The sequence below is a fragment of the Tasmannia lanceolata genome, unplaced genomic scaffold, assembly GCF_043159265.1.
Source record: "Tasmannia lanceolata isolate RefF3 unplaced genomic scaffold, GAP_Taslan_0.1 ptg000012l, whole genome shotgun sequence".
Taxonomy (NCBI): Eukaryota; Viridiplantae; Streptophyta; class Magnoliopsida; order Canellales; family Winteraceae; genus Tasmannia; species Tasmannia lanceolata.
The window spans coordinates 34,129,349-34,148,495 of record NW_027518689.1 but is presented as its reverse complement, the minus strand read 5'-3'; the positions used below and the strand labels follow the sequence as shown (position 1 = coordinate 34,148,495).

The 19,147-nt window shown below is 38.9% G+C and overlaps 1 protein-coding gene across 2 annotated transcripts; it reads right to left on the bottom strand.

Moving 5' to 3' along the window:
- Positions 1–6,692: 6,692 nt before the first annotated feature.
- ATG13 (Autophagy-related protein 13) lies at positions 6,693–18,616 on the bottom strand. Of its 2 annotated transcripts, none has more exons than XM_077392176.1 (4): positions 18,449–18,616; positions 16,239–18,218; positions 15,910–16,091; positions 6,693–7,175 (listed from the first exon to the last, which is right to left on the bottom strand). In XM_077392176.1, exons 2-4 carry the CDS (start codon positions 17,568–17,570, stop codon positions 6,860–6,862), a joined length of 1,830 nt encoding a protein of 609 aa, XP_077248291.1. In that variant the 5' UTR covers positions 17,571–18,218; positions 18,449–18,616; the 3' UTR covers positions 6,693–6,859. The 2 variants fall into 2 exon arrangements, with proteins under 2 accessions (XP_077248291.1, XP_077248292.1); XM_077392177.1 differs by having other exon boundaries at positions 16,239–18,042.
- Between the last annotated feature and the right edge of the window lie 531 nt (positions 18,617–19,147).

Genomic DNA, 19,147 nt, shown 5'->3' with positions numbered 1-19,147 from the left:
TGGTAATTTGCATTCCTCTCCCAACTCATTTTCTTTCTGTTTTCACACTAGTCTTTGAACTAGGAATACTAGAAAAAGCTAAGCCGTAGAATGAGTTGCAATCCCTGCTCGCTGGAAAGCATTCATTCCCCGTTCCAATTGCTGGAATTCCACTATTCAATTCAGCATTGCCTCTTTTTAAAGGTTACTAAAGGGGTCGTAAAACTAATCCATCTATCGTTTTGGGGTAGCAGATTACTCCAATTCTCATTCTGAATATTCGTCTTGCCTTTGATTTGAAGTTTCATTCAAATTTAGTTTCGGCCCTCTTTGTTTTGGAGACAAAAATATACTTAAACTAGCATTTCTTCGCATACTTAAAATTGATGCAGGGAGCATAGTTAAAGATCAACACGAGAAGCAATTAAAATAATCTCGTAGGGTTTTAAAACTAATGCCACAGTTTGGAGAAAAACTCAAATAAAACATGTGAAAAGAGCCAAGCTCCTTCACCCACTCAAAGAGCCATTGGTCTCTTCACAAGTGATATACCCAAAAAGAAACTGTATTCAATTTATCTTTTTCTTTCCTCATTATATAGATAGCCAAAACCCAAACCCAAACCCAAGAGTAGCAGCTATAAATACTTGCCTAACAATTATTCTCCGTCTTTTATGACAAGTGATATACCCAAAAAGAAACTTTATTCAATTTATCTTTTTCTTTTCTCGTGCTATTACGTTATATAGATAGTCAAAACTCAAGAATAGCAGCTATAAATACACCGTAATGTACACTTTCCATATCTTAAAACTACTGATAACTTAGCTAAATCAAGTCTAAATAGCGTAATCTTGGGCTCTTCAGATAGGTAATCGAAAAACCTTTCTAAAAATATCAAAATCAAGCTAAATAGACAAGTTTTGACATCCCAAAAAAATACTAAAAATAAAATGATGAAAATAAAAAATAAAAGATTTGATTCGAGCAGCACGTTGTGCATAAGAAATGCCTAGCTAAAATACACGGCATTGAGTGGGTCTGATATTGTTATCATATTATACAGTTCATAGGTGGAAATGAAGAGGAAGTGAGGAACTCTACGTTGCTTTTTCTTGGAACAATGACGTTCTGTATTGGGGGCAGGCAAGCAGTAAAATACTTCGGAAAACAGTGACAAAACTATCCTTATTTAGGCGTAAAATTTTCAAAGAAATGCCAGCGCCACTAAAATCATTACCAAAATCTTTGGATCAATTTTGCTGTAGCCCGGGGATACCTTGTCTCCTCAGCCAGACTCTCCTCCAAACGCTGCGTTAGCTGGGCAAAGATGCTCTTTGTTGCATCAGGTTGCTGGAGATGACGAGAAAATACTCTTTTATCTTTAATTCTGATATAGGGGTATTTTGGTCATTTTATTGGAAGTCATATTTCGCCTCGAGGGCCAAGTTGCTCTTTAATTGCTCTTTCATGTCTTTTTTTTGCACTCCCTTTAAAGCAATGTTTCAAAATACAGATGCGGGTTAATAAGTGGCAAAAGCAAATCGTAGTCAATTCGGCACTCGAGTATTCAGTTGATGCGGCTGAGTACTTGATTGACGCAGTCATGCCTCAGGAGAGTGAAAAGGAGTTTTGATTGTCTTTGTAGGTCAAAATGCAGATTCGGACCAGAACACAACAAAGCACAGGTAGAAGGGAGTTGATTCGAGGGAATTCATGATGATGGGAGAGTTTTGAAACTATGCATTAAAGCTATATTTTTGTTTTTAGGAAAATGATACGGAGCCTGAGAGTACAACAGATAGAGAGACCAACAATGAGAAAGAGCCATGTGTGCAATAAAAAATTATTGTTTTGTTGATTGGAAATTTGGTCAAAATGGTCCAAAACATAGCGGATATAGTGAAATGGTACCCTCAAATTTCAAATTTGTGAAATTGGTCCATTTTACTTTTCTTGACATGTTTTTTTACCTGATTACCCCTCAGGCGGTTTTGTTTATTTTAAAAAATATTCGGTTCTTATCTGTTGGGCCTGGAAGGGGTTACCAGGTCAAGGAAAATGGGGGTATCACATATGAAAATGGGGTGACCAAGAGATGAAATAAGGTTATCACACCTGGAAAATTTTTGGTTCATGTCTGTTGGGCCTGGAAGGGGTTACCAGGTCAAGGAAAATGGGGGTATCACATATGAAAATGAGGTTCTCACATATGAAATTGGGGTTATCACACCTGGAAAAATTTCAGTTCTTATCTGTTAAGCTTGGAAGGGGTTACCAGGTCAAGAAAAATGGGGGTATCACATATGAAAATGGGGTGACCAAGAGATGAAATGGGGCTATCACACCTAGAAAAATTTTGGTTTTTATCTGTTGGGCCTAAAAGGGGTTACCAGGTCAAGGAAAATGTGGGTATCACATACAAAAATGGGGTGACCAAGAGATGAAATGGGGTTATCACACCTGAAAAAATTTTGGTTCATGTCTGTTGGGCCTGGAAGGGGTTACCAGGTCAAGGAAAATGGGAGTATCACATATGAAAATGGGGTGACCAAGAGATGAAATGGGAGTATCACATATGAAAATTTAGAAATTAGCAGGGATGGAGGGGACCTCTATTATTACTTGACCATATCAAGCCAAGTTATGCCAAACTATGGGACCCACTATAATAACTCAGCAATTGATCTGTTACCCTTTCAAAAATAGGGTGACTTCTACTCCAAATTTTTTATCAGTGTATCTGAATACAACCACTGTTTACAAAATAACAAAAAATTCGTAAGAGTATATGAGTACATCAATAAAAATCATATACAACTTCTCCTCAAAAAAATCCACACCCTTACGCAAAGAAGGGAGCTTGACAAGACACGCCCGACCTCGTGAGTATTGGTGCAGAAGGTCCAATAATAGTTTCGTCGAGGTTCGATCTGACGACGGGAGGTTCTTTGCAACTTCTTCTATCGTGACCAAATTGTCGGCATCGGGTGCACTTGTAATGTAATCCACCTTTCAACTCGCAATCCGTTCTTCTCGTGCGTGACCTTCCAGGCGGTCGCTTCGCAAGCGGTGGTAATATTGTCATCAACGGTTCGAGACTTTCATGCCATTGTGTCTAATCTAGTGTTGCCTGCACAACCTCAGCATATGTATACCGATACCTCTCTGCATCAAAACATTCGTCGCAGTAATCGCACGGATCGAATTCTGTGATGTTAATGGCTGTGATTGCATGTCCGCACAGAAGTCCATATGTTTGGAAGGCACGACAACTACACGTTCGAGTTATCAAATCGACGGAATCTGTAGTTTCAAGGAACTTTACTTCGAATTCATGAGTCCCTACTCAATAAGCTGTATATTGGCAGCTCTCCCTCAGTGATGACTCCATACGTTCTTTTGCGTAGTGAGTCAACTTTGTGTGCCAACTACTACCTAATTTCTGACGCTTCTGAATGAACTAGGTAGTCTAATGTCGAGTATGCTCTACCAATGATGCAATCGGCAATTTTCTGGCATCCTTCAAGACAGCGTTGAAACACTCCAATCTATTCGTAGTCAATACATCACACCTATCCCCCTTGAAATAAAAACTAGCCCAGTTTTCCTTTGGAATATTACTTATCCACTTATGTGTGGGTTCATTCTTTGTCTTAATCTTCTCCATTGTTTCTTTGAAAACACTCTCCCTCAATGTCCTTGCGGCTCTCCAGAACAATCTCTCAAGTAGAAGATCTTTGAAGTCAGACCGAGAGTTGGCAGCGAGGTGACGCATGTAGCTTCCAGGATTTCTGCCCATTATCTCAACTGCAAATGCGGGCAATATGCGGTAAATGTCCTCAACATTCCCACACTTAATCTCAAGTATAATGTTCATCGCATTGTACGCTTTCCAATAGCTAATAGTTATATCCCAATGCATCTTGATATATTCTCTTATGATCCTTGTACGGACGTCCTCAGGGCGAACGAATAAACGTAAACATGTCTCAGCTACCCAAGCTGCTGTAACAAGAGGGTGATCATTGCCCCTTATTTTAGCTGTACACCTATGGTCGGCAACAAACAACTTCACTACCACCAAAGTCATATGATTCACACCCGTTATACGCCATTTGCAACCATCTTCCTTGCATCGAATGGAGTACTTTTTGCATGATGACTTTGCCTTCTTAAAAATGAATCTCTGTCGAATAGCATATTCTCGAACAACCTTCTTGAAGTATCTCATGTTATAAAACATTGCCCCAACTGTTAACTGGTCAAATTTTAATGTATTAGCTTCTATCTCTTGGGCTCCGACAAACATGCCATCTACTTCCATTGGCCCACAACGGTCACTCAGAACCGATTGAGTACGACCTCTGATAGGAGTACCCCCTCTGATAAGAAAGCCTCTATTGTAGCCTCCGTTGATAGGCTGAGCAGTTGGACTAACAACAATGTTTTCATGATGATCATCCTCGTCCTCCATTTCCCCGTCCTCCTCATAATCATCATCGTCATCATCATCATTATCATCATTTCTTTCTTCTTCATAATCTAAACCCCTTACACAGAAATCATTTTCAAAAACATTATTGACGTCCACTTCATGATTTCCAACATTTTATAACTCATCTATACCTCTGGTAACATGGTTAGCATGCAAACCACTTGCCAATGTTTCATTTAAGTAAAATTGAGACCTGTATAGATCAAAAATATATAATTAGCTTCAATCCATATGATTAATTCATAATTTGAACGATGGAAGTCTTGAAAGATTACCAAAGAACAAAAATACCTTATGCTGCGTTGATCTCCAACATTTTGCAACTCATCTATACCTCCGGTAACATAGTTAGCATGCAAACCACTTGCTAATGTTTCATTTAAGTCAAATCGAGAACTGTATAGTTCGAAAATATATAATCAGCCTCAATCCATATGATTAATTCATAATTTGAACTATGGAAGTCTTGAAAGATTACCAAAGAACAAAAGTACATTATGCTGCGTTCGCCTGGACCACCTCCTATACTGATATCAAAGATCTCTTCACTTACAAATTCACTTTCGTAGTCTTTTTGAAAGTCCACTTCAAAACGCAGGCGAAGTTTGACATTTTCTCGTTCGTGTGCACGTTCTTCGAGTGGAATCGAAGTAGATGGAATATTATGATTAATGGAAGTTCTACTAATACAAACATTGTTTGAGGGAAGCATTGACGAATTCAATGAATTAATACCGTTCTCACTTATGTTTTCGTTATGTATATCATCACAGAATTGAACATGTCTCAGTCAAACATCCTCAACATTGGTTGAAGGACATCATCATCATCAATGTCGATTAAAGTGATTATATATGGATCAACAACGTATCAACATTTGATCGACAGTAAAAGATTCATTTCTGTTATACCAATTCTTCTATGGATTGCACTTTGAAATTCATCAAAATTAATTCGGCGGGAAACCGATAACAATGTCTTCCTCCCCTCGACATAGTCCCAAGAAACATCATCATTCAAATGTTCATCATAGTGTAAAAGAAGAGAAACCATTGATTCAGACATTTTTCTATAATTTTACATAGGGGTTCTAAAGTCTCTAATATAAACTTCAAGACTTTAAAAGGGGCTATAAAGTTATGGCTTAATGGAGCTTATCTAGGGTGTTTTCAATTGGACAGATTGGAATAAAATAGGGTCATGGACTAAAAGATGGTTTCCAGTACCTAAATGGGGATTTTCCATGGGATTATCAAAGCCAAAAAATAAGGGATTATTTTTTGGATAATCCCTTAGACAACCCTAATCACGGCAGTTATGAAATACCTAGCAAGGGTTCAACTCAATGGTAGGGCCATCAAACATCAATAACACTTATGAACACTTAGACAACCCTAATCACAGCAGTTATAAAATACATAGCAAGGGTTCAACTCAATGGTAGGGCCATCAAATATTAATAACACTTATGAACCCTTATAAACCCTTAATACACCGTTATACACCATCATAAAAAGACAGAGTTATCAAACACATTAAATGAAATATTAGGGGTTACAAGCACAAACCCTAAGAGGACAAAAATAAAACTCACATTTTTCTCCTTTTTTTTGTTCCAGGCGTTAACGGAGATTTGGGAAGGTAAATGGTTGGTAGAAAAAGAAGGGAATACTTTTTTATCCCTTTTTTTATGGCTTAACGTGTATTTTAAGGGTTGAAGGGTATTTCGGTCAAAAACCTTGTCAGGAAAAGCAAAATGGAACCCTTTGACAAGTTTGAAATTCAAGGGGTCCATCTCACTATTTCAGATATTTTGAGGTACCGTCTGACGAATTTCCATGTGGATTTTACTAAACTTAAGGCATGCTCAAGTCACTAATGATTTTTTGATGAGAACCCATAATGCTCAGTCCTCTACTCGGTGTTACTCTCGGTCTCTGTAACATTACTCTTTTTTTAAAGGGTGTATACAGTATAGAAGGGAAGGAAAACATATTCCCATTTCTTTACTTTGCTTTTTCTTATTAAACAGCAAAAACCGGCCAGCATTTGTGAAATTTCAGCAACTCATTTTAAATGGCAACCAAACAATGCTCTATTAAAAGGACACCATTTCTTTCCTCTTTAATTTCCCCAATTTTTTGTGCAACAAAACAGGTTCGCATTTTGCTGGCAGCTCAACTACTTGATGGCACCGAAGGATATGCATGCAAAATAGTCGAACTAATATTTCATTAGAATTAACAAATTTGTCATGCTGACAGCATGGTTGTGTTTCAAAACAAACATTCTGTCCCGATATATACATGAATTCCCTTCACATTGCAAATCTATATTTGCTCCATCAATGCAACTTACCTGATATTAGAGGTAATCCATCCCTTATGGTTCTTTTGTTCCTTGCTGAACTGATCCTAGTAACTGAGTACCACTCTGAGAAAGTAGCATGTCTTTCATTTCTCTGTAACTTCGAAGCTCCTCCAATGCATCGGTAGTTTTTCGGGGCATGAAAAATCCAGAAGCAGTGACTTCACCATCGAATTCAGACTTAGAAGGCTGAGATAAAAAACTGTGGTCTTGGCGTAGAGGGGGTGCAGTCCTTAGCATCCGGACGAGAATGCCTACAGCAGCGTCCTGTGATTTTCTGGCCAATGGGAACATCTGGGTTGATTCTGGACCTTCCTTTCCGTCAAGGGTCCTGTTCCAAAGGTAAGCGAGAACACAACTAAGGACACAGAAAATCCAACGTTAATCAATAGCTGAAAACCTGAACCCAATTTCATAGGCTGCATGGTAGGGTTTAGAGACTGCTGAAAAGATGAAAGACTCAATCATAAAACACTGGCAGATTCCTTCTATTTCATAACTCAGTGATGAAACAGATCAATGAGCACCATAATCATTTTCACTCACCTTCTCAATCGTAAAGCTTTTGTTGCGCAGATTCATTTGTCTTTTATTATTTAATCACCTGTAAAAGGTTATTACAATTCCCAAAAAAATCTCAAGCCAATTAAATAAATAAAAGAGAAGGTGGGTTAGTGCAATTATCAAAACATGGAAGTGCCTCTGTCTACACGAATGCTAGGGGCAGTTGCAGAACATCGCCGCATAAAGGTGGGTTAGTGCAATTATCAAACCATGGGCACAAGTTGGGAAGTTTTCGAAGGATGCCGGGATGGTGTAGACTGTGGTAGGGAATACGAGTGAAACAGATGTGTAAAAATTAAGGCTTTGGGTCTTAAAAGGTGATTAGGTTGGAAAAATATTCCTACGAGGTTTATGATAGGTTTGAGAGGTGCATACATATTCCGGGAAGCCGTTGCAAGATGCCGAGAAGGTGAAAAATGAGTTTTGGGGCAGAACGAGAGAGACGCGGGATAGGGACTGATTTGAACGTTGCTTTTAAGGTCGAAATAATATTTTTTATGGATATATTAGGTGTTTTGGTTAAAAGATAGTTGAACAAAAGCATACAGGAGTGGTTTAGGTAAGAAAAATGGAGATTTGGGATTCCCGGGAAGGTGGTTTCAAGGAAAAACAAAAAATCAACATGAAAGAGATAGATAACAAGGTCGGAATCTTGCCATTAAAAAAAACAGACCGGAATCTCACCAACCAAAACCCAAGGCATCGCACCAAGGGGTTCCTAGGCATCACACCTTAAGGAAAGTAAACTTGACATACATGATTTGTAAGAAAGCAAGAGAAAACTACTTTTTGCATTCATTCATACAATAACATAGAATAATTAAAAAGTACCATGCGGCTTACAATATATAAGAAAAAAGAATGGAACTAGATAGTCCTAAAACCCTAAAAACCTAAATACTTTTGGACCAAAATACCCTTTAATTACTTAAAAACTTCCCACTTAAAATTCCTGTAACACATGTGTGAGGCCTATTTAAAACACTTATAACTCAATGAACTTAAGTGATTTTGATGGGAAAATGCTCTAATATCCTTCTATAACTTAAAAAGACTTAAATTACATTCTAAAAGCTAAATAAAACTCTTTTACTATCAACAATGGGCCACATCTTAATTCCTTGATTCTCCATGCCATCTTGGATGGTCCCCCATTAGCGTCCCAAACCAACATATCCAGGCTTTTGCAAGCTGCGCAATTTTATCCTCGATCCCCAAGTTTCATTGCTTCTTATTGTGTTGTCAACCCATGCCAAAGTGTCGCCAATTATTATACATGCAATTGTCACAATCGCATTGTTGTGGATTGCTACCATCGATATAACTCATAGTACTAATTTCTCCCTCCTACGGCCCCACTCATCCTCCCACGTCATCTATGTGATATCCCCATCTCTAGTCCTCAGATGCGTTGCGGGTGATTGTTATGAGTTCCGGTCACCACAAAAAATATGACTCAGGTAATATGTGTTCTCTTGTTCCTTACTCTTGGTTCACATATTTTTATGAGTGAAGGCTCTTCGATTCCCATCATCCATATAGGTTTTACGTTTATTCCTTCTACTTTCAGTTCTTTTCATTTTCTTGATGCATATCTAGTCCCTAATATTCAATGCAAATTATTGATTGTCTCTAAGTTTGCCTCTTAATTTGGTTGTTATACTATCTTTACCCCAAACTCTATTCCTATGATGGATACGTGAACGGGGAAGCTCCTCATCAGAGTCAATGTTGGTAGTAACCTATATCTCTTTCTCTGCTTCGGTGTCTTCACATCCTTCTTCCAATGTCGATGACTTTTTTATGTCACCATCTTCTCCTTCGTTTGTTTGTGAGCCATCACAATTTGGAGACACACAAAGAAGGATAAGATGTTCTACAAGCAAAGGGGATCTTGACATCACTGTTAGGATCGACTAGACGCAACCCTCTTAGGAGCGCTTGCACCTCTGCCACGGTCGAAACTATCTCCCCAAAAGGTCCATAGTATGCCCATCGAACCTCATTGAACTCTATTGAAGGGTATTATAGTCTTTACATGAGTTTGAAGGGTATTATTGTCTTTGTACATGTAATCCTCTGTAACCCTAATTTGGGCTCTATATATCATATTACATGTGAGCTCCCGAGTAGACTCTCATCTTCTCCCTCACTCTTCTCCTTCTCTTCCTTATGCTCAATAACATGGTATCAGAACACCAGATCTGATCCAATAAAAAAAAAGGAAAATAAGAGGAAGAAGAGTCCCTCATAAACCATCTCTCTCCCTGATTTTTCTCCCTATAATATCGTAAACCCTATATACCACCTTCTCTCATTTGTGCATTACACATTATGGCAAACCCCATATACCACCCCCCACTCCCACGCTGTATATCACGCCCCACCCTTGCTCTAAGGGTACCCCTCTCCCCCCAGGCCGTAAACCCATTTCTAGGTTTTTCCTCTCCCCTCTTCCACCCATATTCCCCCGTAACAACACCCCCCCCCCCCCCCCCTCTCTTCTCTCTCACGCATTGTGTGAATATTACCCCTCTTCCCCCTTTGCCGTAAACCCATTTGGGTTCCCCTCCACCATCCCATTTCCTTCACTTCTCTATCCAAAATCCCATTATCCCTCCACCTCCACTTATTTGTTGCCGTAAATTCCTCCTTTTATTCCCCTTTCTTCCATCCCTCCATCTTGGATTATCCCTCCATCCAAAACCCCAAATCCCTAATCCCAAACCCTAATCCCTTCGTATGCAACTTCAATTGGTTTCTTATCTCTTTTCCATCAAAAATCCCAAAACCCTAATCCTAAATCCTAGATCCCCGTTTGTAAATCCATCCACCCAAGCCCGAACACACTCTTCCATTTCTAACAAAAATCCATCCCCAAATCCCAAAACCCACAACCCTTTTCTACACACCCTTTGTACATCCATCCACCAAATTTCTCAACTCAACAAAGCCTTTGTCCCAAACTAGTTGGGGCCGGCTAAATGAATCCTTTAGAAAAAATTTCATGAAGAAGGTGAAAGGAATCTACCTGGTTCTAATCCTAGCTCTAGTTGGGTTCTTCTACGTGGATCATTTTCTTCCATTCTATCCTATCCAAGGTCATGTTCTCCGTTATGTTCCAAGCTATCCAGTTTTTCCTCACTATTTCAACCCAAGTTGTTTTCGGTCTGCCCCTACCTATTTTTACTCCATCAACTTGGCAAAAATCTATCCCTTCCTCACCTAAACTCCAAATCCTTCCCTTTTTTTCTAAATCCATAAATCCCTAAACCTTAGCCCCTTATTGGGTTCTTTCTAGCTCCCCAAACCCCTTTATTTATGGTTTGAGCACCCCCCACCACGCCATCCTAATCTACTCGTTGTTTTTTATGGAGTTTGTGTTGATATGAAAACTGCACGCCAACTGTTAGATGAAATGTCTAAGAGAGGTGTGGTGCCTTGAAATTATTCTTTCCGATGCAAGTTGAAGGCATTAAGCCAAATGTAGTTCCAATGATGGAGTATTGTGTTCTTGGCGGCTCCAAGATAATATTGTTGCGCCCTTTTTTGTTGGTAGCTCATTGGTGGATTGGTTGCTTCTACGCGTTGTTGGTTGGTTCCTTCCACCCTTGGTGTTTGTTGGTGCTTCGGAGCCGCATGATGTTCAGTGTTGTTGGCGGCTCCGGTTGATGTTGTTGAGCCTTCCTTATTGGTTCCCTCTTTGTTGGATGGGTTGCTCATGGTAGTGATCATCATTGTTGTATTGGACTCGCTTTATGAGTAGTGTTTGTTGGTGCTTCTATATGGTGTGTAGTTGCTTTGTGTAGATTTACGCTTTCGTAGTGGTTGTAGTGGTTTGCGTTGCTCTCTGCCTTATTGTTGTTTGTGGCTATACGCCCGGTCGTTTGCGTTGCTTTCGGCCTTGTTGTTGTTTCTGGCTATATGCCCAGTCGTTTGCATTATTTTTGGCCTTGTTGTTCTATTAGAGACCGTTGTTTTTATGGCCGTTGATCTCCCTGTTGTACTCGCTTGTGGCAGGGATGGACACTTCGTTGCCTTTTTTTTTGTTATGCTTTTTCACTATGCTGTATATGGGATTTGCTAGGCAATTTTGCAAAAAACCATTTCGCGGCTCATTTTCTCAGGAGAGAACATACACCTCAGATTAATTAAATGAATAGGAAAAAATATGCTGCTAGTTGGTTGTTCTCTTGTGAAAAAGTGAGCTACAAAATGGCTTTACGTAATTTTGTTCCCTTGTTAGGTACTTGTTTGTTTGTATTTTCATTGTTTGAGATTGTGGCTACTAATTGAGAGGCTAAAACTGATTATTTGATTGCTCTCCTGTTGTTTTTTTAATTTTTTGTAATCTTTATAAATATGTAATAAAATATTAAAATATATTATTATATTCGGCGTACCCGAACGTACCTGCACCTGGGTTTTTTGGAAAATCGCGTACCCGTGTCGTGTCGTACCCGCACCCCATACCCGTACCCGTGCTTCGTAGCCCACCGTTGGTCGGCTCTGTTCAGGCGACGGTTTACTCGTTGACCTCTCTTCAAGTGACGATGTTCATGCTGTCAACCTTGTCATTAGACGATGGTTTCCCCATCGTTGGTTAGTTATCTTTCTCCTCCTTGTTTTCTTCTCTCCAGGCGACGTATTCTCCGCCGACCTTGTCTCTGATGGTTTCCCCATCGGTGGTTATCTTCTATTGGCGTGGTGCTACTTAGTTGGTGTTCCTGCTCATGGTGCTTCGGCGTTGCTCATGTGCGCATCTTTAGTGTACTTATTTTGCTCGATTTATCACTACTATTTCCCTACCGAGGTGTCACCGTTCGATCCTTCGTGGTTTGCAGATGTATTTGCGGGCTCTCATTCCGGGGGAGGCCCTGTTTTTTATCGCTCTTGCCGGGAGCTGCTTCATTTTTCATGGCCGTCGATCCCGCTTCTGTACTCTTAGCCGTTGCTGTCTTTTTGTTATGTTTTCATTATGTATTTAACACACCAACTTGAGGATGAGTGTTATACCAAGCTGGATGTGTATGAGCTTATTGTACTTTTTTATGTATGGTCCTTTTTGTTGTATTTTTAGTTGATTGTTGTAGTTCTTTGTAGCAAGTTGGAATTTCATAGTAATGCACTCCAGCTTGAGGGGGAGTATTGAATAACATGCAAGGGTAGTTTAGGTATTACTTGTAGTGTTAGGGGGATTGTACTGTTTGTAAATTGGACGCCCTGTTTGAGCCTACATATACATCATTTACATGAGGAGCTCCCTCGTGGAGATTTCCCATCTTCTCTACTCCTCCTCTTCTTCCTCTCTTCTTACGCTAGCTCCATTTCTAACACATATTACATGTGAGCTCCCTAGTGGAGACTCTCATCTTCTCTCTCACTCTTCTCCTCCTCTTCCTTATCCTCAATAACAAACTCATTATGGAGGATAAACGCCTTCCTTCCCCAACTAAAAAGGAAAAAAGAACCTGAAGAGCCCAGATTCCCAAAGCTAGAACCATCGAAGTTTAGCTTGATGAACCCAAGGAGAGGAGGGGAACCATTTGGGAGTCAAATAAATGATATGGGCTCTATCAGCTATCACCTTGTCCGAGGAGAATCAAACGGTAGACTGAGAAATGCCTCGGAAGTTCGAAAGAATCATCACCCATCCGATTATGGTAAAAAAAAGTCGTTGCTTAATACAATGAACTCATTTGCTCGATCACTTGAAGATCTTCATATTTCTTTCTTCCCAAGCAAGCCATAAGAACAATGAGAGGAAAAGACTACTGAACAAGCGACCTCTAAACAACCAAGAGGCAAAGAATCAGCTCTCCAAAAGAACCATAATATGATCTAGCATTATCCATGAAACACTAAAAAGACCAAAGATGAAGGACTATACCTCTGTCACAAAGATGCAATGAATGAAAAGATGATCCATTGCAGAGTAAAACAGCTCTCCCATGTCATTTATTCTTTCTTTTAAGTATATATTACGAGTTTTCATATTGGATGAAGCTATGGAACCCGGGATATACTTGTGTAGGCCCAATGTATTATGCCCAAAACTATACGATATTGATACTTACATTGAATACTTTATGGACAGTTATATTGGTCAAAATACCCATCGCATTTCAAAAATTGTCACCCTCTTCAAATTAACTATCATCCTTTTGCTTGTTAATGTTGCATTAGCAATTGTAATTTTGAGCGAGTCTTATAGATGCTATTTTAATTAGTATTTTATCTTGGAAGTTAAATCTAGTTCAATTTTATGGCATCTTATTTATTCATATACCAAGAAGCAACCTCGGAATGGTAAGTTCATATTATCTGACAAGAAAGGGGTGAAGTCAAGGACTTACAGATCTTACATCCATATTGGGTACAACATTAGTATAAGGGCATTCTTTTTCCTTTTTTACAGCCATATACTTGTCCAACGGGAATCTTTATCATTTATTCTTTCATCTAATTTTATATTATTGGCTCTCATATTGGACGAAGCTATGATAACTAGACACTTGAACGTGATATGAATCCATGACAACCCGAAAATAAAGAGAAAGAATAGATAATAAAGATCAAGATCAAGAAGATGAAAATCAAGATCAAGATCAAGAAAGAGGGGTGATAGGAGAATAAAAGGGGAGCGGTTTATGAGACTAATTGAGAAGGGTGAAGGAAATGGGAAAGAAAAATAAGGGAAAAGACAAATGGGACGAGAAATAAAGAGATATGAGAAGAATAAGGGCGATGGAGAAAAGAATGTAAGAAGTGAGAAGAATAAGGGAGTGTCGGCTTATAATCCCAACAGAGAGAGAATGAGGAGCAGAATGAAGAAGGAGAAGACTAAAGAAAGATAGATAAGAAATTGTGCGTAGAAACTGACTTGATATGTAGCATCGCACTACAGAAAAGGTATCGCATTCACACAAGAGAGAAAAAAATCTTCAAATATTTATTCATTCCATCATTGCATAGCATAAAAGAAAAGTACCCTGAGGCTACATATATAAGAAAAGAGAGAGGGCAAGAAAGTTGTAAAACTCTAAACAAAAGCCTAACACTTTTGGACAAAAAATATCCTCTAATGACTTGAAGACTCCCCACTTAAAAATTTCATAATACTTGTGTGGGGCCTAGCGGAATGAAGAAGGAGAAGACTAAAGAAAGAAAAGAAATTGGGGGTAGAAACTAACTTAATATGTAGCATCGCACTTCAGAAAAGGTCTCGCATTCACACGAGAGAAAAAAATCTTCAAATATTTATTCATTCCATCATTACATAGCATAAAAGAAAAGTATCTTGAGGCTACATATGTAAGGAAAGAGAGAGGGCAAGAAATCTCCAAAACTCTAAACAAAAGCCTAACGCTTTTGGACAAAAATATCCTCTAATGACTTGAAGACTCTCCCCACTTAAAATTTTCATAATACATGTGTGGGGCCTATTTAATACACAAATAACTCAAAGAATTTAAGTGATTTTGAGGAGAAAAGACTTAAGGATTAAGCTCCAAATTGCCAGGGCCACGATAGGATGCTCAACATAGTGTCTTAATCAGAAAATTCTAATAAAATTCATCAATAACAGTGAAAATACAAATGAGAATAATGTGTAGCCACAACATGAAAGCTTAAAGAAGCAACTTTTCCAGTCAGACCTTAACAAAGAAACACCACATTATTTAACTACTTGGGACTGTTTGTCTAACTAAAATTAAATAAAATGTAATATCTATGCCCTTAATTTTTTTTGAATGGTAATATCTATGCCCTTAATAACAAGCAAGGAAAAGATTACGGACAACTCAAGGTTAATCTCTTCGTCATGCTGAATGAATGACTTATCCTCCAGAACGGAGCTTTCCTACTGCATAATACAGAGCTTCATTTTAGACATACAGGAGCATCTACAACAGTTTATATATGATAGAGTAGGTGTGAAAAAGCTTGTTGCACTAGGAGTTAAGAGTGTTATGAAGCTCCACTTAATCACTATCGAAATATCAGATCTTAATAGTCCGAGACCCAAATTATAGATCACTTGATATAGGTTCATCTATAAAGAGATCCAAGTCTTGGGTTGATTTCTTTTGTTTCTTCTGCCATCTCAACTCAACTCAACAAAGCCTTTGTCCCAAACTAGTTGGGGTCAGCCATAAAAACTACAATTTCTTGTATTTCCATACACAAATTAGGCTTGTATACACGAATAAGCCTGAAAGAAGTCTAATTCAATAAGAGTGTGTTAACAAATGCATTAGTGTTAACCAATCCAGCATCCCACAACCATGCCTCTCTGGACCATAAATAAAAAACAGAGACTACACCTACCAAAGAGAATTGCATCGCAACATGTGCATGGTCGGATACATTATGTTACCCAGAGTAACTATGAAGCATGTGAGAACTAGGGACTCAAAATGGCACACAGTGGAGATATGACAACCAATTTGACACATGACATCAAGACAGTTACCATAATGGTGGTCAGAAAGGAGTACCTGGCTTGAGAATCTGGTGCATCAACATCGTCTAGAGCAAAAGGACACGAGAAGTCGCAATCATCCACTTCATCCTGGAATGACAATCTGCTCGAGCTCCTGGAAAATCCTATCCGAGGTGAACCACTAGAAGATACCTCCCCCGAGAAACGCCCGGAATCATCTTTACTATCCTTGATCACCTATAAGGTAGAAAAGGAAAATAAAAGCAATGCCCTTGGAGCTGCGACAAATCCGTAAACATCTACTATTATAGCATATAATCTACAATAGCTAAATCAACAGTCTAAGCAGAATCTACAATACGAAGATCAATGGTCCAAGAATACCTTATGACCTGAATATGCATGCTCTCCCGCTCTTAATGCATCGAGCTTCCGGAATGATCTACTTTCAGATGGAGATTCCAGGGAAGAAATATCAGGCTTTGTGCTTCGTGGTGATGGAGGTGGCAGAAAATGTTTGTTTGAGTCAGAAGAATTGGGAGTTAAAAATCTGTGACTTTTCCCCATCATGGACAGTGGGATACCAACAGGGGCACTGGCACTTTCAGAACGTAAACGTGACTGCAGAGGGCTACCAGACAAATATGCTGGTGGAGATGGGGACGGCGAGGGTGAGAATGGAGGTGAGAGCCGATACTCGTCAGAACTCATAATTTTTCTATGTGCTGATGGCCTGTAATTTCTGATCTTCTGCCCATAAGGATCTGGCGGTGAAGGGTGAAAATCTGAAATTGAAGATGCAGTATAGGGTTGAGGAGATGCACTCATAAGGTGATGCGTCGAAGGACTGGCTCTATGAAGGCCACTAGTCCAGCTATGCGGACGGTGAAATGGGATGGAAGGAGACCTAAAGTCTCTCAACGGAAATGAGGTGGCAAAGATATCTTTATCTGGAAAAACCTTCAGACGATCAGTGGCAGGGCTTCCAACATAGTCTGTGATTATCTGGGGTGGCAATGAATTGGATCTCTCGAGGTTCAAATTCGACAGCGTTGGCCGATATGTCGTGGATATACAAAGTTGACCAAATGGGGTCTCCACAGGGACAAAGTCATATTGTTTCATCTCTTCTTCCTCTGCCCTCGAGAATGGTTCGTTAAACGAATACACCTTGTAACTGAGATCGAAATCATATGTCTGGGTTGATGAAGTCAGCTGTCTGTAAATTCGGAAGGCAGGCAAAAGCCTTAAAGTCGAATAAAGAGAACGTAACACAATAAGCAATTTCTTATACATCTTCTTATAAGAGGCAGGACCTTCAGCAGATTGAGAAATCGGAGTCCTTAGAGACTTGTATTGAACTACCCATCTCTCTATAACTGTTTCCATCATTCCCCGTGATGGAGTATATAAATCATCCAAATCAGACGAATTAAAACTCGGTCCTTCGTGAATGAGAATCACGTCAATTATCATTGGGTGCATAACATTCCTCTGCCAAAAGTTCAGATTTTCCAAAGCAGCGGGCCTGTCTCCGAGTACTAAATTGAACCATTTGTCATTCTTCCTCGCACGAGAAATGGATGTCTGGTTATTGTGTGGACATAAAGAAGGGATCCTTGATTCCAAAATAATGTGCAAACTCTTCAAGAAAAATTGAGAAATGATCTGTTCGGTTCGCCCTAACTCCGAATGGGGATTACTATGTAGAGCCATAATTTTAACAAATCCACAACAATCCAATAACCAAATCCACTAAGGGCCCGTTTGGATGCCGAGAAGATTTTGATTTGGAACTCTCACCTTTGCAGCCCTTTTTGCATTAAAATTTGGATCCAGATCAAATCCTTGAATCTCCAATTCAGCCACTGACAGTGAAAAAAATCAGATTTCCAAATAAGCTGTGGAAATAAGTAATTGGAAATCCACAGATCTGGCACTTTCCTTCACCCTCTTGGCTCCTCAACCTCTCCCAAGCAGTAGGAAGTACCCCCTTCCTTCTCTGTCTCTCTCAACATGAGCTGGCAGATCTATTCATTTTGTACTCAAAACTCAATTCCAAATCCAAATACAAAATATAAGGTATCCAAACGGGCCTAACTAAACATTGAAATCATCATCCAACGTGAATTCATCACCATAGATCCCCAATCCCCAATCCGCATTATACCATTGACTTGTCGAAACCCTAAAAATTCTAAATCAAATTTATTTCATCTCAAACCAAATCTAACCAAAATCAAAGATCTAGTCATGGCATGCACATTCAGCAGAGAATCAATACAGATCGAATTGTTCAAATCCTCCACAGATTATAATATAATCAAACAGCGAAAAATTGAGACACCTTGAGATCTAAACGACCTAAGAAACAAAAAATTAAGAAAAGAAAAGAAAATAGAAACATGAAATACAATTCCAGACCGATGAATCTCACAAATCAAACCTAGAAAAAACCTAGAAAAATAAAAACACGAAATTCATAAATTTTTATAATGGGAATAGAAATAATGAAGATAGAAAATAGTGATCTGATCTAGTAACAAAAGAAATGAAGAAAAATCAATTCATATGAAGATTGGATTAAAAATTACCTTCGTAGAGACGTGAGAATCTCAAAGATATCATGAGAAATTAGTTATAAAAGAAGAATACATTAAACAAGGAATCAAAGGAGTTTTCGTAAAGACGCGAAGTTCCGTGTTTTCAGGTTTCTCCCATGGGGAAGTGGGAATAACAAAAATGATGATGATTTTTATGCTTAGTAATAAACGCAATGGACGTCAGGGTCTTTATTTGGCTCTTTCTCATTTATTATTTCTCAATCTTATCTCTGTGACTCCCACTCGCGCGTCTGAAATTAGAGATTTTATACGATATACCTATTTGAATGATCTCAACCGTTCGTTTGTTGCCTGCCAAAATTCTTCCCTTTGAATTGTAGAGGCATTTTTTGAAGGTTTATGAGAAGTTTATTTTAGAATAAAATAAAGGGAAAACTACTAAAAACTCCCTGGATCAAAATGTATTTCCAAGATTCCTCCAACATTTTCTTAATTACCAATACTACGTTCTTGTGCCTTAAATAGCTTTTAATCTTTAATTTTCCCCATTTTACCCTTGGTTACATTAACTTTAGCTAGTAGAAATTCAATCACTTTCCTAATGTGGACAATCTAATATCAGTGGAAGATTTATTATGATATTTGCTGGCCATAGTTAGCCAATGAAGCGTGTAATCTCCTCAAATGAAGGTTCTCACCGACGGGTGACCAAATTCTTATACCTTAGGG

What these genes read in the sequence shown, in the direction of transcription:
- ATG13 (XM_077392176.1), bottom strand. Translation starts at nt 17,570, where the DNA reads ATGGCTCTACATAGTAATCCCCATTCGGAGTTAGGGCGAACCGAACAG. An exon ending in ATGCATATTCAGGTCATAAG is followed by an intron (nt 16,092 to 16,238) that starts GTATTCTTGGAC and finishes TCTACCTTATAG; the next exon opens with GTGATCAAGGATAGTAAAGA. An exon ending in GCACCAGATTCTCAAGCCAG is followed by an intron (nt 7,176 to 15,909) that starts GTACTCCTTTCT and finishes CCTTTGGAACAG; the next exon opens with GACCCTTGACGGAAAGGAAG.